This window comes from Cervus elaphus, chromosome 18, assembly GCF_910594005.1.
Source record: "Cervus elaphus chromosome 18, mCerEla1.1, whole genome shotgun sequence".
Taxonomy (NCBI): Eukaryota; Metazoa; Chordata; class Mammalia; order Artiodactyla; family Cervidae; genus Cervus; species Cervus elaphus.
Genome location: NC_057832.1, coordinates 53882890 through 53907410, shown reverse-complemented (window position 1 = coordinate 53907410; position 24521 = coordinate 53882890). Strand labels below are relative to the sequence as shown.

Sequence of the window (24521 nt, the reverse complement as noted above, 5' to 3'; positions counted from 1 at the left end):
CTGTGTCTTTTTGAAAACAAAATTGGTATTTAGGGCAGTTTGCATTTTTGTTCCAGCTGTTTACCTTTGTAATAATAGCGCATATAATGCTTGTAGTTCCTTTTTTATCATATTGTGACATAAAGGGCCAGTGAGACTCTACAGCAGTGTAATAGAGAAATGACATTCTAAGCCTGGTGATATCTCCTGGTCCATTTGAAACTACTTCCCTGTAAATGACTCAGCTATTTTCCTTGCTACCTGTGACTGTCATTCACACAGGTATAATAACAATTTTTGCTAAATTAAATCAACAGTATCAGTTGGTGCTTTTTGATAACTTTATAATTGTGATCAGAAAAAGATTTTTGAAAAAATTAACATCTGGGCATTGATATATAATTTTATATTGTTCTAATATACACTAAGTGATTTTGTTGTGGTACCAACATGTGTATATTATCTGTCTTGTTTATAAGGTAATTAATGTATTTTGTCAAATCAAAACAAAATTATGTTTTTCTAGGGCTTTAAGTATAGTATATTGATTTTATATATTTTCAATCCATTATTACCCTTCCGTTTTTTTTCCAGTTCACAATGGGAAAAGCTGCAGAAAGATGACACAGATCCAGGACAACTGAAAGGTATCACAGAAAGTGTTGAGACAGTTACCAGAGACACTTCTTCAATGATTACTCGTAATCAAGATACTAAAGTTTACACTAAAGAGCATTAGTAGTGTTATAAAAGGTAGTTTACAAGCTACCATTATTTATTTATTTGCTGTATCACAGTATCTTAGTTCCCCAACCAGGGACCAAACATGGTCCCTGGCATGAAAGCACTTAGTCCTAACTACTGGACCACCAGGAAATTCCCACAGGCTACCGTGATATTTTAAATAATGATTTAAGCTACCATGATATTCTAATTACTGATTTTCTTTTAAGCAGTACTGCAGTGTAATGGGAGGAAAGGAAGTTTGAATATCAGTTTTCTATTTTTTACATGTTGGATTAGATCATATGAAAACCAAGCAGTTTATATTTCTTTAAATGCTTGTATTAAACCAATCGATTGTATACCTCATTTTATCTCACTGTATATGTATTCCATGAGTTTTATGGAATAAAATTCAATTTTATGTTAATTTAGTTTGAGGATTACATTTCATTTGGTTATATTTTGAAAGCTTTGTGCTTTTGTTTCCTTTAAAGAAACCGTTACCTTGGGTTTATCCCAGTAGAATTATAGCTGATCCTTGAACAACATATATTTGAACTGCAGGGGTCTACTTATAACACAGATTTTTTTCAGTCAATATATTGTAAATTATTTTGGAGATATTCAGCAATTTGGAAAAACTCATGAATGAACTGCATAGCCTACAGATATCAAAAAGAAAGAAATTAAGGAAAAGTTAAGTATGTCATGAATTCATAAAATACATATAGGTATACATATACAAAATATATGTTAACGGACTGTTGACATTATCATTAAGGCTTCCAGTCAGCAATAGGCTATTAGTTAAGTTTTGGGGGAGTCGAAGTTATGTGCAGATTTTCTACTATATGAGTGGGGTGTCACAAATAGCCTCCATTATTTAAGGGTCAACTTTACTTTTATTTAGAAACAATAACAACAAAAAAAACTATCCAAAATATTTTGGGTCAGTAGCCAGTGTTGGGGAAAGTGGTATGGAAATGAGGTGATATTGAGATTCTGTTTTGGTTTTTAAATGCTTGAGATGCTCTACAAATGATTTTCAGTTGTGTGCTGTAATGAAAGAAATAGATGCAGGAGTTAAAAATCTGCAATAATTTGTCTGCTCTACTGCCTGTGTGACCTTTAGACCAACTCAGTGTCTTCATCTAAAATGGAAAGAATACCTACCATTAAATTACTGCAGATATTCAAAGATGCTTAAGTAAAGCACCTAAGTAAAACACATTTAAATGTGTAAAACATAAAATGTGCTTAAGTAAAACACATTTAAATGTGTCTTCCACATGCTAGATATTCAGCAAATATCAGATTCCATTTTCCCTTCCCCTAAAAATCATTGCTGCTTGAGTGACTACTGTTTTATTTATCCATTCATTCTTTTGTATAAGGTACTGTAAGGATACAAAAAAACATTAAACTTATCTCCCTCAGTAAACACTGAAGTTTAGTAAGAAATATAACTTATGTTTAATTAATTCTTTATATATAAAGTTACATGGACCATAAATATATACAAAGTGAGAATTCACAGTAGAGGTAAACTTTCTGTTTTGGTGTGGTAGGGGAGCATCAGGGAACATTTAGTGGAGTGTAGCTTTGAAGGGCCTGATGGATAGGATTTAGACTTCATGTAACAGTAAGCAGAGCATATCATTATAACACATAACAGAATGAATAAAACATATCATTAATATTTGCCCCTACCGCCATCATTATCATGGCATTTTAAGGTCAGGGCACTTAAAAATCTTTTGACTACAGGATACCATAGGAAGTCAATACATAAGTGAGAAAAGATATGAAACTTAAAATCTAATGGTAGCCTGTTAAATACTTCATAAAAGTATTTTGTTGTATAGGTCTTTCAGCATATACTCATGTGGAGCTTCCGTACTACTCTAAATTTATCCTAATTGCTGCATACCTCGCTTCTTATAATCCAGCAAGAACTGACAAGAGGTTTTTCCTTAAGGTAATCATTTCTTTTCACTTTATTTTTGAAGAAATAGGGAATATTTTGAAATTCCTCAACTCCTATAAATTTATAAGGGAAAGAGATTAGAATAAGAGATTGGTATCCTTAGGGTTCATTCTTTAAAGATTTTGTGTTTCTTTAATCATTTATCCTTTGTTTTTCACTTCATCTTTGCCAATCAGCAATGTTAATTGAGAACTTTCTTTAGGATATTAATGAATGAGTGCCACTTTTGGGGTGGAGACGTGATGGAGCAAATGAGCTAAGAAAGATGTGTTAGTGTCTAGTAAGATTGATATGATAAATAACTTGCAGGAAGTGTTGAGGAAAGAAGGCTTCATGGAGGAGGTGGTGTTGGTTGCTGAATTTTGAAAGACAAATTAATCTGAAAATGACAGCAAAATACAGACAAGTCTTTCCTGAAGTGAATATAGATAATAAAATCCACAGGCCTTCAGAACTTTATCCATTAACAGAGCATTCCTCACACTTAACAAACTTCTAAACAGAGTTTCTTTGGAATGCATGAGCCATTTCTTCAATCACCTTCCACCTAAGGAAACACCAACTCTCTTTTTCCATAATGAACTCAGCTGTTCTTCCGCATATAATGACTTGCTCTCTTTTACCAATTCATTATGTCAAATGGGTGAAAAATATCCTTGCAACCAGATACATTTTGCTACACATCCTAGGCATGTACAGTTACAAGCTAATTAATAAAAAATTCAGTCAAACTGAACTTTCTTTCCAGATATTGGCTGCTTTTCCGTCTAACTCTCCAATCTTTTTTTACATTGGTTTCTCCATCTAGAATTCCTTCCTCTCCAATCTCTGAATGCTTGAATTCCACCTATTCATTTTTTTTCCCCCTTGAATCATTTATTCTTTATTTCTCACTTTAAGATAACAACCTAAGTGGGTGAGCTAGGTAATTTCACAGAGGAGTTCAGTAATAATTGTACATTTAAAAAAGAATAAATAGGTTTTGTTAAAAATAAGAGAGATGGGAATAATTTAAAGGGTGGTAACTCCTTTATTATTCTAAAGCTCCTATTATAGTATCATATGCTCCATACACTGTTATCTGGAACATTCAGGAGCCTTTGCATGTATATTAATTGGAAAGAAATCTTATTTTAGAATTGTTTTCTTTTTGAAAAACTATGCAATTTGACTTATTAAATGTATTGTAATACATTTTTATCTATTTCCTTTTTACCTGTCTCTACCACTAGTCTTTCTTGTAAAGAGGGCAAGGACTGCCATCTATTTTTTTTCTCCACTCTTAAATCCAAGTACTTAATTAACTAAATGCTCTCAATTTTATGTGAATTGACCACTTACTGTATAGAATGAATGAAAACTCATTAATCTTTGTAAGTCTTACTTTTATAGAAATAAATGTGCTGTAATAAATCAATATAAGTTCTTTAAGAAGTATCACTTTTATTTTAAAACCTCTTTACATGCAAAGGTAATCTTGTACACGATCAAAATCTGATTTTAAAAGTCTAAAATATGTTGATATTTTAAGGTGATATTTTAGGCAATAAATAGAATAAAATAATAAAGCCCACGATACATAAATTAGTATTGTGTGTACCATGTTTTAAACAAATTGTGCTTTCTGTTTTATGGAGTCCTATCTTTTATCTTAAAAATTATTTATCTTAATTGCAGCATCATGGGAAAATCAAGAAAACCAATTTTTTAAAGAAACACGAAAAGGTATTGTAATTTCTCTAATGAAAAAACTTATGAATTTAGGATATTATTAAAAGTAGGTAAATGCATAATTGTATTAGCCATTTGGCTATCAGAAGTTACTTGTATTGATATGGCACCATCATAATGTAATAGTATTTTATTATGTAGAATATGGTGATTGGGGAGGCACAATTCAGGTGAGCTGGTTCTAGAGATAAAAGTGAGCTGACAAAATTTTTTTCTTAGTGAGTTAATAGATGAAAAAGTTCACACTGGAATTTTCAGTTAAATATAGCATGTATTCCTCTTGTCCCCTTTGAAATACCCACAGATATGGCATTGAAGAAGTTAAAAAGGTAAAACTAAGAAGGTCTAAGCAGATCAGAGATCTGTAAAATTTGAAGTTGGCTGGTAGATAGATGTACAGGTGACTAAGCAGATCAGGGGCTTCCTGGGTTGCTCAGATGGTAAAGAATCTGCCTGCAATGCAGGAGACCAGGTTTCGACCCATGGGTCAGGAAAATCCTCTCGAGGAGAAAATGGCAATCCACTGCAATATTCTTGCCTGGAAAATTCCATGGACAGAGGAGCTTAGCTAGCGTAGTCCATGGAGTCACAAAGAGTTGGACACTACTGAGCAACTAATACACACACATAAACAGATCAGGGAAGATTGAAACGTAATGCCCCAAACAAGCTGATTTGACCTGAGGAATCTGGACAATGCTTAGGAATTAGAAGCAATATGCACCTTTGGAGGTACGGTTGTGGGACAAGATTGAAATTGGTGAAAGGAGCATTTAGTCTGTTCAGATCTCTCTGTGACTTTTCTTGACAGAAACTAGAGGAGTTTGAACTATAGACAGCACTTATAAAAGCTGAGAGTTTTGTTTCTCTTTTATTGTTAAAAACCATTTTACTTAGCTTACACTTCTGAATTGAGGACATTGTTTTACTGTCTTTGCTGCTGCTGCTAAAAAAAAAAAAAAAGCACTTGCTGTGAATCTGTTATTCCTGTGTTGTTCTTGTTTTCTCTGGGTGCTTTCAAGTTCTCTTTTCCTTTTACTTTAGGGTTCTTTGAGTTTTCACTGTGATATATCTGGGATTGAATTTCTTTTTACTTGGCATTAATTTGCTTCCTGTTTGGAATAATGATGCCTTTTTAATTCTAGTAAAGTCTGTTGGGGTCCTTTAATGGACCGGAACCTTGTGGTACGGAGTTGACGATAAGAAAGTGAAAGAGAGAAAGAGGCTGATATCCCTTGGTTTACGCAGAGGACCAATAAAGTCCTTGACACAGGACTTACATCGCTCACGAAGGCACCAGGCGCCCTCTCGAGGGGGTCTTAGAAGCCTGGGCAGAAAAGTGAGCATGACGGGTCTCCACGCTCCAGAGAGTCAGCCAGAAAAAGAGAGAGAGAGAGAGACAAAAAAGACCCGGGGACCTAAGCTCTGATGAAGCAAAGGTGCTTTAATGATTTTCCTATGAGTATATATAGGCTGTGGTACAAGAAACTTCTTTCGGGAATGATAGAGATCAGAAAACCAAACATACAGCAACTGTTACCAAGGGAACAAGGGGTAATGTTAGTCACAAGGTCAGGACACAATCCATATCTCAAGAAAGGGGAACGAGACTAAGCAGTTTTGTCCTAAAGAGAATGTTTACTAAAGGAGACCCAAGCCTGCCTCACACAATGACCTCAGTCCCTGGGAGCAGCGTGCTGTTCTGCTTGAAGAGGGACAAAGGACTCATGAGAGACAGCACGTAGGAATCCTCCCGTCAAACATTCCCTGACAAAGTCTTAGTCATTAACTTTTCAAATATTGCCTCTCCTCCATTCTCTCCTGGAATAGGAAATGGCAACCCACTCTAGTATTCTTACCTGGAAAATCCCATGGACAAAGGCGTCTGGTGTGCTACAGTCATGAGGTCACAGAGAGTCAGACATGACAGAGCATGCACAAACACACAAGTTTCCATTCTCTCTAGCATGTCTTGCTGAGACACTAAAGTATCAGTGTCAGTCTAATTCTACATTTTCTATTTTTGCTGACCTGTGCACATAATATCCTGCTTCCTGAGTATTTTATTATTTTTGGTTGTTGGCTTAATTTAAATGTTGGCATTCTTGAGGCCTGGGGTGTGTTCCTTTAGGCAAATTTTACGTCTGCTTCTATGCAAGCACTTAGAAACACCAGTAACTTGGGATCATTTTAAATTTAGTTCTCTGCCTGGGTGCTTTCAGACCACAAAGATACTGTGAATTCTGCCTCCACATCAGAATTATCTCTGGCTTCTAGTTAAAAGTCTCAAGGAAGACTTTTCTCCTCCATTCACACAGAGCTAGAGTTTGGCAGGCAAATTTCCTTATCAAATCCATTTGCTTGGCATGGAAAGACTTTTCTAATTCGCCCTTTCACTGAGACATCTCTGATTATGCTCTCTGCTATAGGGAGATGATTGATTTTGTACCCTCTTTCTTACACGTGTAGATGCTTTGGGTCATAAAGGATTATTAGGAGAAGGGAGTACTTCTGGCTGAGGTAGTGAGGGAAGGATTTGTAGTAGGGCTTGCATTTTGAGTGGGCACTCAAGAATGGTGAGGATTAGATATTCAGAGATGATAACTCTGATTGAAGAAATACCAAGAAGTACAGGTGAGAAAGTATAGGATTTATAAATGACATAATGAAATACAGTTGGCTGTAGTATATGGTGAGTTTGAGAGAAATCAGTTGAGGCCAGATTGTGGAAGAATTTCCTCACTCAGCAGTTAAGGGAAGAAAGCTCATCTTATTCTCTGTATCTCAGTACTTGGTGGTAATTGGTGCATGTTTATTGCACAAATGAATAAATTGGATGAATGAATGAAGAAAATCAAAGAATGAACATAGAGCTAAGAGATTTTAGGCCTTACTCTTTAGACAGAAAATTATTTAAGAATGTTGAGAAGGGAGATATATGAATGCTGATCAGAGAGAACTGTGAAAGAGCTTGCACTTTAGACCATCCTTGTGAAATGAATGGATTTGTACAAGTTTAGGAAGATAGACTTGATGGGGAGGGAACTGTATGAGCGAAGACATTGTGAGGGTGTTTTTAGTTCTAGGTGAATGATAGTTCGATATTCTTATAGATTTGATTTTTGAAGTAGCCTCTTTGGTTCATGTCATTTAAAAATCTGAACTAACTTACTGAACTCTGTATACACTTAGTAGTTCCTTTTTATTTTTGTTGCCTCTCCTCTTGAAATCTTATTGAATGCTTACTTTATGCCAAGCATTCTGCTAGAGGCTATAGACAAAGTGGAGAACAAAAGAACCATTGTCTCTGCTCTCATGAAGCTTTCAATTTAATCAAGGGATCAAACATTAAAAGCAAACCATATGAGCTCAATTCTGTTTCCTTATTTAAATTAAAGGATATTTGATTTAATCTTAAAAAAAAAAAGCAAACCATACAAATAATTATCATTAACAGTTGTTTTAAATCTGTTGTGTTTCTTCACTTGTATTTTTCTCTATGTACCTTCATTTTTTTAAGATGTACTCATTTTTCTAAGATTTTACTTTTCAATTCAACTAATGCATGTATGTGATACCAGGTTATTTGCCAGATAGTTTATATGGAAAAGCAACATTTTTCCTTTCCTCATTCATAGTTCTGTTCCCCTCAATTAAACTTCTTTTCATTGCTCCTAGTTTTAGTATTTTCTGGTATAAATATCTGTAACTCCAAGTTTATGTTCCAGGCTCTATTTTTCTTAATTTGACTTGATACCAATTTTGATTCCATTTTATCTCCTCAAACATTTATTTTATTTGGTTTCCTTTTTCACCTGTTTCTTCTATTCGTACAGATCTTCATTCTCTAATGAGCTGTGGTGAATCTGTGGTGAGGTATTTCTCACACTTTGACTTTCTCTGTAGGTGGGAAGCCAATTTGCGTTTATAGAACACAAAATCAGTTCTGTGAAGAAGATAAATGTCATATGCCCTGAAGGGCACTGGAACACTTTAATTTTAAATTGGAAATGTGTGGAAATGTGTTTTCTAATCATAAAATAAGTGAAAATTAGAAAAGTTTTGGTGGCATTTTGCAGTGTGATTCTCAGCTTGAATTGCCTCCTACTTTACTCCCAGCACTTCAGGAATTTGATAATTTTTACTATTTTCAAGTCACTTCTAAGTGTTAATGAGGACAGGGACACCAGTTCCATTTAGATAGCTCAACTTTTACCTTTATTTTTTTCTTTCTTCCCTCTAACATAATTTCATTCATTATCCTTTCATCCATTATTTTTTAAACTAAAAATCCCAAGTACTAGGGATGAGAAAGGTAAATAAAACATCTGTTTTCGAGGCATTTGTGTGGAAAAGGAAAAATGTAAATAAGTATATCATGATAATAATAATAAAAGTTGTTGAGCACTGTAAGCCAAACACTGTAGACTCTGTGTATGACCTTACTTAATTCTCAAAATTAGTTAATGAATGTAGTTACTATCATTATCCTCATTTTCTAGATGATTAAGTTGAATATTAAAGAGAAATTTAGTAACTTGCCTGAGATTATATAGTTAATATCATTAGTACCAGTATCCAGTTCCTGGACTTTCTGAATCCAAAGCCCGCTGTGATGTTTGATATACTGTTCTAGCACTCATACAACTGACAAATGATTATTATCTAGGATTTTTAAAGACTCATACAAACAAATGAGAAAAAGGCAAAGGTCCAGTAAATAAATGGGTAAGTGATACAAAAAGGAACTTGAAGTGTCTTATAAACATGACACAGTTATCACCCTCATTGACTAATGAAAGAAGTGCAACTTTTAAATATACAATTTATTATTTATTTACTTATTTATTTTTGGCTGCACTAGGTCTTCGTTGCTGTGTGTGTGATTTCTGTAATCTCAGTGAGCGGGAGCCACTTTATAGTTGCAGTGCATGGGTTTATCATTGCAGTGGCTTCTCTTGTTGTGGAACATAGGCTGTAGGATGCCCGGGCTTAAGTAGTTGAGGCACAAGGGCTTAGTTACCCTGTGGCATGAGGAATCTTCCCAGACCAGGGATGGAACCTGTATCCCCTGCATTGGCAGGCGGGTTCTTAACCAGTGGACCACCAAGGAAGTCCCAAGAAATGCAACTTTAAGGAACACTGGGGTATTATTTTATACTCTTAATATTAGCAAAACTATAAAAGAGTCTGTATGACTCCAAGTGTTGGGTGATGGTGTGGAAAAATAAGAGCCTGTAAATTCTGCAGTTTGATCATATCAAAGTCAATATTTGAATGTACTTTGCATTGATCAGAATAGGCTGGGTAGTATGTAGTGACAAACTCTAACCCTCATTGGCACCCAAAGCTGGTGCTCTGTGACATGGGACAGGGTGGGGAGGGAGGTAGGAAAGGGGTTCAGGATGGAGGGGACACATGTATACCTTTGGCCAATTCATATTGATGTATGGCAAAAACCATCATTATATCATAAAGTAATTATCCTCCAATTGAACAAACTGAAAAAAAAAGAAAAGGAATACTAGAGTGGGTTGCTATTTCCTTCTCCAGGGACTCTTCCTGACCCATGGTTTGAACCCTCATCTCTTGCATTGGCAGGCAAATTCCTTGCCACTGAGCTACCAGGGAAGCCCACATATATAGTAGTAGTTTTAAAATTGTCATGAAAATGATAAAAATACCAAATTCTGGAGAACAATTCCTTCTCAAGAGGGGAGGGAGAATGAGGTAAGGACAGGGTGCAGGGGTCTTCAGTTTGTAACATGATCAAATGCTTTTTTTGTACAAATTGCATAATATTTGGATGTGGTTGAAATTGGGTGGTGGGTACACTGGTATATTTTCTAAATGTTTGAAGTGTTTAACAAGAAAAGAACATAAACTTTAAGACCTGGAAAATGATTTCTAAACTATCTTTTAGATATAAGTAGCTGGTATAAATTACTTTTTTTGTAATTCTGAGTAGGTTTTTTTTTTTTAACTTATTATTTTAAAGAAATGGTTAACCCCATGCGTGTAAATAAAGCTTCCCATTTATTTGCCCTTGCTCATATAGAGTACTTAAGTCCTTACAGTTAACTAAAATTATCTGATAGAATTATCTAATCTAGTCTAATTATCTATAGACTCTTGATCACTGCAGTTTTCCAGTAAGAAATAATTGTACTATTGACTCTGTAGACCAGTATGAATGTTTTACAGTCTTAAAATTTTTTAATAAATTTTACATTGTTTCAAACTGACAGCTTATGCACATCCTATGAAACACTGCATTCATTTTCTAAGCTTGTATTTACTATAACTCATCTTTTCAGAACAGTTAATGTTGAACAAATACATTTTTCAGGAAGTGGCACAAAGAGGAGTGGTGAGGAGTTAGTAGTAAATTATAGTCTAGGGGTTAGGGCCTAGACCCTACTTTTGATTGTGCACTATCTTGACAAATGACTTGGCTAAATCACTTAATATCTGGTTACAGCAGCAAAATAGGGGTGATGTTTGGAACTACACTGGATGACTTGTGAATTCTTTAATGTTTGTTGATGCTAAGTCAGAACATCTTGAAGACAGCATTGAAAAATAAATCATTATCATGTCAGGTAAAATTTTAACTTGGAGACTGCCAGTTAAATTTCTTAGCCTCTGTGGGGAACTGTGTACAGTATAATTATGTTGTTATTGGGAATTTATAATACAGAAAGCAAGTGTTCTGCTGTAAGAGGAAATCCATGCTCTTTTTTCTTATAGACAAGCAATCATCTCCTCGGACCAAAACCATTTCCATTAGACAGATTATTAGCAATATTATATAGTATTGTGGACAGCAGAGTTGCTCCAACAGCAAATATCTTCTCCCAGGTAAGCTTAATGATAGGCTCTTACATATTTTCTTTATGTTTATGGAATTCTTCAGGTAGCGTGTCAGTAGAGTTCCAGACATTTAGATATTTGGTCTGCATATCTTAATACTATAAAATGAACAATGTCCTTGGTAAGTAATTGAAATTCAAAATATACAGTCTTTGAGGGTATCACTGAATTTGCATATACTTAAGGTATAACTGATGACAGAAACAGCTTGATGATTCTAGGCTTTTTCTTTTTTTAATAAATTTAATAATGATTATCTTGCTGATTAAAAAGTGACTTCATGACTGTTGAATTATAATATAGAAATGCAACGAACAAGTTTAAGAAATGTATTTGTAAGAAAATGATCTATAATATTCTTATTCCTCATATGTATACTTTGCAAGTTGACAATATGTATTTTTATGAAAAGTGATAGTTTCCAAAATGATTAAGTTCTCAAACTTTTCACTAGATGGCAGCAGTAGCATAAAAATAGGAAACATGATGTTTACAAAGTAGTTAAGCTTCTTTTTTTTTTTTTCTTTTGATAACGTTTAATAAAAACCTATTCATTGAAAATATAGTCACAGACTTTTCCTGTGGCTCAGTGGTAAAGAATCCACCTGCGAATGCAGGAAACAGGTTCAGTCCCTGGTCGGGATAGGTTCTTTATGCTCCGGAACAACTAAGCACGCATGTCACAGCTATTGAGCCTGTGCCCTGGAGCCTGGGAGCCGCAGCTGCTGAAGCCTGCACCGTAGGGCCCGTGCTCTGCAGTAAGAGAAGCCACTGTGATGAGAAGCCCGCACGCTGTAACTGTAGAGCAGCCCCCGGTTGGTGTATCTAGAGAAAAGCCCGCATGGCAGCAAAGACCCAGCACAGCCAAAAATAAATAAAATAATTTTAAAAAATACAAAGAGTCACAATAGATCTCTTAAATGGTTCAGAAAAACAATACTTAGCACATGGTGTGAATGGATAGAAGAAAAGACAAAATGATGGCACTGGTATTTACGGAAAAGCAGTGTCACCTCAGATGTTTCAGTTAGCATTTTGTTTTATGTATGTTTTTAGGTTGAAAACATGTAAATAACAGCATTTACATTTGAATTTACTGCAAATAAATATGGTTCGTGAATAGATGTTAGATTTTATAATCTAATGCATGATGGTAACCTTTAATGTTTCATTTAAAGAGGTCTGGTGACCAAAAATAGGTATATTCTCACTGTGCTCAGCACACTGATAATTTTTATGTAAGTCAGCTTTATAGAAAATTGTATATACATTTATTACATTTTTGGTTTAAGTTATATAAATAACTAGCTAGATGGGTAGGTGTATGGTTGCCCTAATGTTGATAATTTTAAAAATCTAATTCAGTTTTAATATGTATTACAGGAATTTTTTGTGATATATATGTATATGTTTATTATACATGTAAATGCTTTGTCTGAAATTAGTTTTTAGTCAAATTGTACATTTTATTAATAGCTTTCTACATGTACTACTTGATGATCTTTATTGTAAGGAATTTAGCCTCAAGAGGTGAAATGACTTTCTCATTATGACTAAGTGAGTAAATCTTCAAGAATTAAAGCCTAGAGAAGTGAAGTGCAGTGCTTCTAAACAGAGCAGAAAGATGTTTGCATCATGTATGATTATTAACACTTCTTAGGTGCCCCAAAATTACTTTGTGGGAGACACATATAAGGATGATAAATGGGAGTTTCTTTCTTTCAGAGACCTTATATTTTAGGGGGATAAAAAAACATGTACATAAAAGTAGTATTGTAAGGCTGTGAGTGAATGCTAGATGGTACTGCTGCATTGTTTACAGTAAAAAGAGGTCACTTCTGGATTGGACAAGAGGAGAGAACTTGAAGGCATCACAGTAAAGGCAAAAAATGGAGCTAGGCTAATGAGAAGGATTTTTTTTTTAAATACTGCTATTTCTAATTTATATAAATGATATGTGTTTGTTGTACAAAAATGCGTAAATAAAAAAAGAAAAATAATAATAGAATTAGCTGACACCTTATATCCAATGAATAGGATTTATAGAACTTTTAAGAGGGAGGACAATATGACCAAAGTGTGGGACTAGGAGAAAAAAACAAGACACACTTGTGTGAGGCGAATGTGATAACCATTACACTAGAGAAACGTGGCCTGTAAGACACACATTTGTGAAGTGTCACACCCGATGAGTTGAGAATAAGTGGGATTATACAGTAGCCCCACTACTAAAATTACAGCTATTTTAGTTGTGATTTTAGTTGTGATGTAGTAGTAAGTAATTTTAGTTGTGATGTAGTAAGTAATACTGCCACTACCACACGTCACACCTTACATATTTACCTAACATTGGTAGAGCATTTCCTAGCAGCAGATGTAGGTTTATAGGGATGGACAATCAAAACAATGATAGGCTGCTGATTTAGGGATCTACTAGCTACTCTGAGACTTCTATAGGTGAACAATGTCACCGGTCTTTGCTTTCAGTAATGTCTATAATGTTGTACTTAAGCAGTTAAGCACAAAATCTATCTTTGTGTTTTAATGAAGCAAAATTCTTTTCAACTTTAACGACCTCAGCCTTTTCATTCTTTATCTCTTCTAGTTAGCAGTTATCAAAATGATAAATTTTGTATATTTAAAATACTGCTTTAAATGAATTTATGTTTATTTGATGAAAAATCATTTAGGACTTGATCTCAGTGATTCCATTTGGGATACAAAGGTTGGAGGAGATGGTACAAAGGAATAGATATCCATAGGTTCTGCATCCGTAGTGTCAGCCAACCACAGATTGAAAAAAATCCAGAAAATTCCAAAAAGCAAAACTTGAATTTGCTTCACTGGCAACTATTTACATAGCATTTACAACTATTTAATAGCATTTACATTGTAATAGGTACTAAAGATAACCTAGAAAAGGTTTAAAGTGTGTGGGAGGATGTAACTAGGTTATACACAAACACTATGCTCTTTTATATAAGGTACTTGAGCACCCTCAGATTTTGGTATGGAGAGCTGGCGGGTGGTGTCCTGGAACCAATCCCCAGGATGTTGAAGGGTGACTATATAACTGATTCTAGGAAGTTTATGTTTACTTTTGTTCGGTCAATAGAATAAGAAAATTTAAAAAAAATATATCATCTTTAAGAACAAAATGTGGCAGAAATTGCATCCAAAAGAAAGGTACGTCTCCCATGTACCTTGTATTTTTTTCTCCCCATTTTCTCTCACTGACTTGTTTTTTCTCCTTTTACTTATCCATCAAAACTATACTGTTTGCCCATAGGAATGACAATTTGTCTTTAACTTTTAAGTGCAAAACAAAACTAGGACATTTGTATTGGAAGTACTTATTTGATATGAACACTAGATGGCAATATTGTTGCATTGTAGCTGTAAGATGAGCAGGAAAATCTAGTTTTTACTTGTTAATATTGCCTTTGATATTTAGAGAGAGCTGTTTGTTAATTTGATACATTGGTTTATTTGAAGAAAAAAAATCCTGAAGATATTTACTGTTACATGAGCACAATCACACTTCTACTCTTTCATTAAAATGAAATAAAAATGGTAAGGAATTGTGTTGCATGAATATTTTCTACTGAAAACTAAATTGCTTTTTATTGGTTATCTTATGTCTGTATGAGATAGTAAAATATTATTTTTCTATTCATTTTGTCTGCCTATAACTGTTTTAAGGATTTGTTTTGTAGTAATTATTTTAGGTTATGCTTTTAATTTATCTTTTTAAATCTTTTTTGTCTTTTTTTTATCTTGAGGAAAAAAATGAAAATTTGTTTGGAAGCTTGAATGATTTATTTCACTGTTTTGATATTTCTGTGTCTTCTCTTATTCAACCTTGCCTACTCCCTCATAATCTTACAGTTAGGTGAAAGCAGTAGAAGTATGGTTCTTTAAGATTGTCAGATATATCACTTATTATAAATTATTAAGCCATATCACTTTATCTTTTCCCAGAGGATAGAATTGCTGAAGAATTTATTTCTGAAATTATTGATACAGGTTTCGAAAATTAAATTAAAAGGAAAATTATCTTTAAAAAATTAAGGACATTCAATTACACATATACTTATATCACATTATTATTGATCTTATTTAATCAGTTAGCATTTTGAAAAATTACTTTCGAAGGTAGTTACTGTAATTTCTGCAGTTTGGGAATTTTAAAATAATAACTCGTTTCTTTAATTAATTATAAGAAACAGTGCACTGTGAATTAATTTCTAGGAAGATAAGAAAAGGAGCATAATTCTTGTTATACATAGTTTACTAAGAAAAATTTTAAGTTAAAATATCCTTATAAATTTATTTTCATTTCAAAGAGTATAAATAAGGAGCATTTTGGAGCCAAGGGTAGTAATGTGTAGAATATTTTTTCAAAAATATGCATTTCCATTCCTATTTTCTTTTGAACTCACATGATACTGTATATTGGAATACATTTGCACTTATCAGTTCAGTCATTCAGCCCTGTCCAACTCTTTGCAACCCAGGAACTGTAGCACACCAGGCCTCCCTGTCCATCACCAACTCCTGGAGCTTACTCAAACTCATGTCCATTGAGTGGGGGATGCCATCCAACCATCTCATCCTCTGTCGTCCCCTTCTCCTCCTGTCTTCAATCTTTCCCAGCATCAGGGTCTTTTCCAGTGAGTCAGTTCTTCACATCAGGTGGCCATAGTATTGGAGTTTCAGCTTCAGCATCAGCCCTTGCAATGGATATTCAGGACTGATTTCCTTTAGGATGGACTGTTTGGATCTCCTTGCTGTCCAAGGGACTCTCAAGAGTCTTCTTCAACACCACATTTCAAAAGCATCAGTTCTTGGGCGCTCAGCTTTCTTTATAGTCCAGCTCTCACATCCATACATGACTACTGGAAAAACCGTAGCTTTGACTAGATGGATCTTTGTTGGCAAAGTAATGTCTCTGCTTATGCTGTCTAGGTTGGTCATAGCTTTTTTTCTAAGGAGCAAGTGTCTTTTAATTTCATGGCTGCAGTCACCATCTGCATTGACTTTGGAGCCCCAAAAAATAAAGGCTTTCACTGTTTCCCCATCTATTTGCCATGAAGTGATGAGACCAGATGCCAGGATCTTAGTTTTTTGAATGTTGAGTTTTAAGCCAACTTTTCCACTCTCCTCTTTCACTTTCATCAACAGGCTCTTTAGTTTTTTGTTGCTTTCTGCCATAAGGGTGGTGTCATCTGCATATCTGAGGTTATTGATATTTCTCCCAGCAATCTTGATTCCATCATGTGCTTCATCCAGTCCAGCATTTCTTATGATGTACTCTGCATATAAGTTAAATAAGGAGCGTGACAAAAAATAAATAAATAAATAAATAAATAAAAAGGAGCGTGACAATATACAGCCTTGACGTACTCCTTTTCCTATTTGGAACCAGTCTGTTCCATGTCTAGTTCTAATTGTTGCTTCTTGACCTGCATATAGATTTCTCAAGAGGCAGGTCAGGTGGTCTGGAATTCCCATCTCTTGAAGAATTTTCCAGTTTCTTGTGATCTACACAGTCAAAGGCTTTGGCGTAGTCAGTAAAGCAGAAGTTGATGTTTTTCTGGAACTCTCTTGCTTTTTCTGTGATCCAGTGGCCGTTGACAATTTAATCTCTGTTTCCTCTGCCTTTTCTAAATCCAGTTTGAAAATACGGAAATTCACGGTTCACATAGTGTTGAAGCCTGGCTTGGAGAATTTTGAGCATTACTTTGCTAGCGTGTGAAATGAGTGCAGTCATGCAGTAGTTTGAGCATTCTTTGGCATTGCCTTTGGGATTGGAATAAAACCTGACCTTTTCCAGTTCTGTGGCCACTGCTGACTTTTCTAAATTTGCTGACGTATTGAGTGCAGCATTTTCACAGCACCATCTTTTAGGATTTGAAATAGCTCAACTGGAATTCCATCACCTCCACTAGCTTTGTTCATAGTGATGCTTCTTAAGGCCCACTTGACTTCGCGTTCCAGGTGTGAGTGATCACACCATCATGATTATCTGGGTCATTAAGATCTTTTTTGTATAGTTCTTCTGTGTATTCTTGCCACCTTTCCTTAATATCTTCTGCTTCTGTTAGGCCATACCACTTCTGTCCTTTATTGAGCCCATCTTTGCATGAAATATTCTCTTGGTATCTCTAATTTTCTTGAAGAGATCGCTAGTCTTTTCCATTCTATTGTTTTCCTCTGTTTCTTTGCTTTGGTCACTGAGGAAGGCTTTCTTATCTCTCCTTGCTATTCTTTGGAACTCTGCATTCAAATGAGTATATCTTTCCTTTTCTCCTTTGCCTTTTGCATTTTTCTTTTCTCAGCTATTTGTCAGGCCTTCTCAGACAACCATTTTGCCTTTTTGCATTTCTTTTTCTTGGGGATAGTCTTGATCACTGCCTCTTGTACAATGTCATGTTTGGACTTAGGTTTAGTTGTAAATCAGCTTGATTTTTTCCCCCAAGTATTGCATTAATTGTAGCATTTAGTTATTAACCATCTGTATTTTGCTCATTTACATGTTGGTTTATTGATATAGGACATATATAAGCTATTTTGGTAATTTTGAAATGAATTTATCATTAATCAGAAAGCAAAATGATTTAATTGTTTTATGTATGGAGAGTTTTTGAAGCAGGTGCTTCATCTCTAATTTACCATAGCTGTAGGACTTTTTTTTGCTAATAATTGTAGGTAAGGTTGCATTTATTTATTCAACCAAAAACCAATGTTTGGCATTTTTCTTCAATTATAGGTAGATGTATAGAACATATATAATTTTTCATTTCAGTGATGGGATTTTGACCATATTTATTTGATTAAAAATGTTTAGATATAATTTAATTCAAATTTCAAAGTCAATATTTGATCTTTTTTCACTAGTTGGAATTAAAATTTTCTTTCTCTGCTTAAAATTTTATTTAACAGATTTTTTTAAGGGCTTATCATGTTTCACACTCTGTGTTATATAAAGAGATTACAGAAGTCAAGCAAATGCAGTGCTTGCCCTCAAGGACCTTATAATCAGCCTGTGGCTTCCTCTGCCATTCATTAGTATCGTGTGCAACTGCCGAATTATATCAGAGTTAATGGTGTTTATGTATTTTTACTGGGAGGGCATTCATACTGAAGGGACTAATATTTAAAGCGAGTATGTTGCAGGAATGGGGATCCCTCCAGGCCTTGAAAGGAAGCTCTTGTCTAACACCTAACACTCGTAAATGAATTGTCCAAGGAGATGCACATGCTGACAAATGACAACGCAAGAGACTTTATTGGGAAGGGGCACCCAGGCAGAGAGCAGTAGAGTAAGGGAACCCAGGAGAACTGCTATGCTACATGCTCACAGTTTCTTGTTTTATGATAAATGAGATTAGTTTCCTGTTGTCTTTGGCCAGTCTTTCTGACTCAGGGTCTTTCCTGTTGGTGCACACATTGCTCAGACAAGATGGATGCCAGCAAAGAATTCTGGGAGGTGGTAGGACGCGTGGTATCTCCTTTTGACCTTTCCCGAACTCTCCGGTTGATAGTGGCTTATTAGTTGCGTGTTCCTTACCAGAACCTCCTGTCCTCAAATAACTCAGGCAAATAGTTATATGGTGCCTGGCGAGGGTAGGTGGTTTCAGTCAGTGTGTTTCCCCAAACAAATATATTAAAACAGGATTTTTTTCACTTCAGTAGTCACTGCTGTTTCATAATACAGATCTTTAAATATCTTCTTCCAAGTTAAATAGCAAACCTATTTGTTGAATGTTTCCTTCTGACAAGGAAGTGATATGCAGCATGATTGTTTGATACCTGTGTCATACCTATCTCGTAAAAGTTGAAACTCGTTAAATTAGGGACAATAAATACTTTGTTGTGCATAGCATATTATAAACTAAGTGGCATTTTTTCAAGTTACATGGCTGTATTTCAAATACTTTCTGATTAAAAGTTATGCTCATTATGTTACTTTTTTATATGCAGTATTTCAAGCTATATTTGTAGATTTTTAACCAAAATCACTTTAATCAAACTCATAAGACTTATAAAACCTTTTTATCTTAAAAGTTAGTATATAATACTATAGTTGTTTGGCTTATATTTTTTAAAAAGTAGTTATATTTATCAAGTGCTAATCATAGAACATCAGAAATCATAGATAATAAAATACTATCCATTGCATATGTTGGTTAGATAAGAATTTGAACTTGGTAAATATAAAATGTAATGTCCTACAATTTAGATATATAAGATATTCATATAAAATGATGTAAGTATGAGAATTACTTTTATAGAAAATGAAGTTGGTGAACAAAAGGGACAGTTTTACTAAAAACAAATTCCCTGGTTACTGGAGTATTAGAAAATGTGAAAAGCTGTTCTTTTGTGATTTCTCTGTGTTTCATTTGACTTGTACTAACATTCTAGTGTCTCTATAATATACAGCTGAAATGCTTGATGCCATTAAGGTTAATTATGTAAATCATAGAAAATATCCTGAATGGTAGCATTTTTTAATAATCTTACTATTTTTTTTCTTAGCCACAACTGAAATTGTGAGGCATTCCATTCCAAAGATAGTGCTAGAGCCTTACTTAATGCCTACTTTGTTGATGAATAGGTCAGCAGGAGTGCTCTTTGACGGAGGCAGGCTCTTCTCTAGCAGTGAAGAGCCTTACCATCTTGAAGCTCTGTCTCCACCGGGGCAGTAAATTAGATTCTGAAGTCTCCTGATACTCTTGGTGTAGATGTGTTACCATTCTGCCTGTCAGACTGCTCTGCTGTAAGTGCTGATTTCAGGAGACTTTTTAAGAACAGTTTTGGGATGCTTCATATTTGGAAAGAGTAAAGTTGAACTGTGGTTGGTTTTCACTAGCTGCTCTATTGTTTTAAGGAATACTGATTTTACCAAGTATTAGTAGTGTTACCAAGGATAATAAAAACCACAGGAATATTTTACTATGTTGCCCAGGGATAAAATCTTTCTCATTTTCATTTATAAAAGGATGGTGTTTACACCTACTTTTCTCCTACCTTCCCTAAATCTGGTGTTGAATTTCTTCAGTGTAACCACTTTGCCTTTTATGAATATATCAGCCCAGCAGTAGGCATTTTTACTGAACACCAGAAAAATGGAACCATTGCTTAAGGGTAACATGTAAAATACTGCCTAAGGGAATAGAAAAATTGTATAAATTATGCTTTTAACTGTTAGAGAGTACTGTCTTGGAACCTTATTCTTTGTAGGCAGTATTTTATAACTACCTTTCTAATAAATATACCAAATGTATACCCTTTATTTGCATTTTTTAGGGGGAAATGTGTAATACCAATAAATTTTATGTGACTTTCAAATTTTTTGCTGAAAATGGACAAAATTTTATACGAATATGGGCTTATACATGTCTATTCAAGTAAACCTATTAATATAGAGACTGTATAGGCAAATGCATACCTTAGATAGAGCTTTATGACTAGATTATTTTAATGAGGACAGGAGTTTTAATAAGAACAGTTTAGGAGTTAAATGATTTGAAAAAATCTACATTATGGAAATGTGTGCTGTAAAATGCTCTGTAAAAAGTTGATTAAAAGAAATGTTGATGCTTAAGGGGGTTTCCAATGAAAAATTGTCTTGATTCCTTGTCAGCTCAGAACTGATCAGAGTCCTTTGGAGGATATTGGCCTCATCTACCTATTAGTAGATATTTTTCATGACCTTGTGGTGCACCAAGTCCTTTTGAGAAACTAGGGTCTTTAGTCCCAAGTCACTTCTAGAACCTAAGGTGCTCCCTCACTTTGGCCATTCTAAATAGTGGTGGAGAGTTGAATTTCCAACAATTAGGAATAAGAAAGGGAACTAGTTTTACCTAGGACTGTCTAATTTATTCCCTTTGCTTCAAATGCTACGTGTATGCTAACTTTTGAGTTCTGAATTTCTAGTCCTTTTCCTCTAGCTCTGGACCCAGATTGCCAACAGCACAGTCATACCTGAATGTGCCATATGTATCAACACTTGATATATCCAAAGCCAAGTTATTCCCTAAATAATCTCCTAACTGGTCTTCCTGATAGTGACATCTTCAAATTTGTTTTGCATACAATCATCAGAAAAAAATCTTTGAAAAGTAAATATGCTTTTATGTTTATGGTTTTTTAGTGAGTTGCATTATCTGTGGAACCAAGACTACATTCCATAACATTTCTTGTAAGGCCCTTCACAGACTGGCAGTATTTTCAGCCACTTTTATTCATCTTGTACACCATTCACTGTAAGCTCTTTCTTCTCTGAAAGCACACCCATTTTTATTGTTGTGTTGTTACATGTGCTGTCTTCCAGCACTGTTGAGCTCTATTTGATGCTTATGGTTCACATCCCCCACAGTGCCATTTCTTAATTCACATTTTGCCTCCTTTCCTACTTATTAGTCATTACCTTTTCTAAAGTCGGGTAATTGGATTTATACATATCACTAGCATAGCAGTCATAGTGTGTTATTGCCGTTGTATTATTGTCTCCCCTGATACTTTAAATTCTTCGTGGGCATAAACTTTGTCTTTATTTTTCTCTTTTGCACAGTGCCTTGAACATGGGATTCATTCATTGAAAGAATGACTTCCCATTCTTGTAAGCATGAAGTTAAGGCCTTCCTGGATACTAAAGATTTGCAGTCATTTATGTACTAAAAAGGTCCAGAGATTAGAGATGCTATCTTTAGTTCCTCTAAGTAAAAACATTCATGGCACTTTTTATTTGAGTGTTTTTGAAGAGTAACAATCCACTCCCTGCCTAAAAAAAAAATACAAATTCAAAGTGATTTTAAGTGGAATTAGCTTTGAAAATATTTCCCTCCCTTCCATTATAGCACTCACCACCTCTCCTTTTTATTTGTAAAAAAATGTCAGTTGAACTCTTGATATATGCCATATGTTCATGAATTATCACATTACTTGAAATCAAATCAAATGTGTTTCTTTTTGGGTTGTGTGGAACTCACACACTGATATATATCACGTTTTTTAATTTAAATAATTTAATGTTTCAGATTGTAAAGCTCCTCCAAAACGAGCAGGTTAGGATGTTTCACAAATCAATTAACATATATACCAACCTATGAAAGTATAAAAATAATGAGCATGTTAAAATTTAATTACAGTTGTAAATTGATTTCCTTTTGTTGGCAGAAAGAACATAGTTTATTAGCCCAGGAACAGGTTCACACTGTTTTAACATCAAGCACTTCCAGCTGAAGCTTGTTAGTGACTGCCTCTCAGATTAAGGGGAAAACACCCTCCCTGTGGTACATGAACTCCTATTGTTAAGACATAAATAATCAGCTCATCTCCTACATGGATGAGAACAAAGAACATAATAGTACACAGAGCAAAGATTAACTTAGCAAATATTGTATAACCCTGTTAAAGATGTAAATTTTAAAACATCTTATGTTTAAGGAGATTTTTATTTTTCTTTATGAATGCCTCAGTCATGACATAAGCGCTAGTTGGAGGGAGGAAAAATAACTTTGGCTTTTTTTTTTTTTTTTTTTAACTTTGGCTTTTGAATTAGGTAGATGCATTATGCTAAAGTAAAATAAAATCCTTTAATTAGTGTCAGTATGCTACATATATATGTATATGTGTGTATATGGGTATATGTGTATAAAGGCTAAGGAAATACTATTTTTTTTGATAGGAGTATTTATTTTCAGATATTTAGTTTTGTTTATTTTTAAGCCAATGACTAAAAACCAGAATTTACATTTTGAGGAAAAACACCAGTGAAAATATGCCTTAAACTTACAGGTAAAGGGACTGACTTTTTGTACAGCTTTCTTTTTAAACTTTATTCTGTACTTCTAGTCCAGAATCTAAATCCTCACTTTGGGAAAAAATGCATTTTCTAGGCTAATTTTTATTCAATTGAATTTCACTCATTTGAACTTGAGCTTGAGAGAGTAGACAACAAAAACAGCTGTGGAGAACAGTGTATATTCCCCTAAAATCTGAAAACTGTTGGCAAAGAAATATGTCTTCATAGGGAATAGAAACCAAGAAGGGGAATAATAATTTCCCCACAGAAATATAAATTTACTCAAACAATTCAATATTTCTTGAAAACGATTCTCAAGTGTTTCAGGAAAGATCAGTAAAAATTCTTGATGTTTATCCTAACTTTTATTCAACTGTTGCATATTTTGTATGATTTATAGTCATTTTTTTGTAGGTTATCTTTAATCCACAAATGTACAGGAAATTTTTTATAGGAAATTTTGCCTTGGGATAGCATTTTCAGTGTTGTCTGATAATTTCAGATTTTCAGAAATTGTGCTTTTTCCTCCACCCTAATTTATCTTTTAAAAATTAGGCCTTAAAATTCATAATTTTATGTGTAATATAATATTTAATTTTCATTTATGAAAGGTTTGCACATCATCTGTTGTTATTTAGTCAGTAAGTTGTGTCCAACTCTTGCAAACCCATGAACTGTAGCCTGCCAGGCTCCTCTGTCCATGGGATTCTCCTGGCAAGAATACCAGAGTGGGTTGCCGTTCCCTTCTCCAGGGGATCTTCCTGACCCAGGGATCGAACCTGCATCTCCTGCTTGGCAGGCAGGCAGATTCTTTACTACAGAGCCACCTAAGAAGCCCATTACACACCATTAGGTTAATAAATGGCACATTAATATTACTTTGGTGACATCAGACCTCTCGTGTTTGATAATTTTGTTCACAGGATTGTTGATTGTTGATTCTTAAGGCTATTACCTATATCCCTGGGGCAGAATTTTTGCCTGTATTGAGATGTTTCTTTATCTTTTTTGTTACAATTTCATTTGCATTTTTCCCTCTGTTTTATCTGCAGTGTCTTTGCTGCCAAGTCTCTAACCTTCAGCAGACTCAAGGTATCCCCCTTCACTGTGGAGTGCTTTCAGAGTTGTCATTCTGCTCACTTTTCCTTATTGTTGCCTTCTGTAAAGCTTTCCTTAGTCTTTTTACAATGATGTCTTCCCTATATTCTGCATCTCCTTTTGGAATAGTATAAGGAATATAAACTTTGAAAATTCAGATTGTATTCAAATCCCGTGTAGTTTTTACTACTACTAGCTCAGTGACCTTGAATATTTATTAACCTCTCTGAAGTTGTTTCCTATTCTGGAAATAAACTTTATTTATAGTACCTGACTTTTGGCTGGGCTCTTTTGAGGACTAAAGGAGTTAAA

General features: G+C 34.5%; 1 protein-coding gene across 3 annotated transcripts in view; it reads left to right on the top strand.

The window, feature by feature from the left end:
- The window catches only part of ORC5 (origin recognition complex subunit 5), a 77096-nt gene that overhangs the window by 27944 nt on the left and 24631 nt on the right, over positions 1-24521 (top strand). For 2 of the 3 annotated variants that reach the window (XM_043872426.1, XM_043872428.1), the window contains exons 9-12: positions 574-626; positions 2571-2683; positions 4370-4417; positions 11174-11284. In XM_043872426.1, coding sequence (XP_043728361.1) covers positions 574-626; positions 2571-2683; positions 4370-4417; positions 11174-11284 — 325 coding nt within the window. The remainder of the gene's footprint in view (positions 1-573; positions 627-2570; positions 2684-4369; positions 4418-11173; positions 11285-24521) is intronic. The other variant, XM_043872427.1, reaches the window with a different exon arrangement.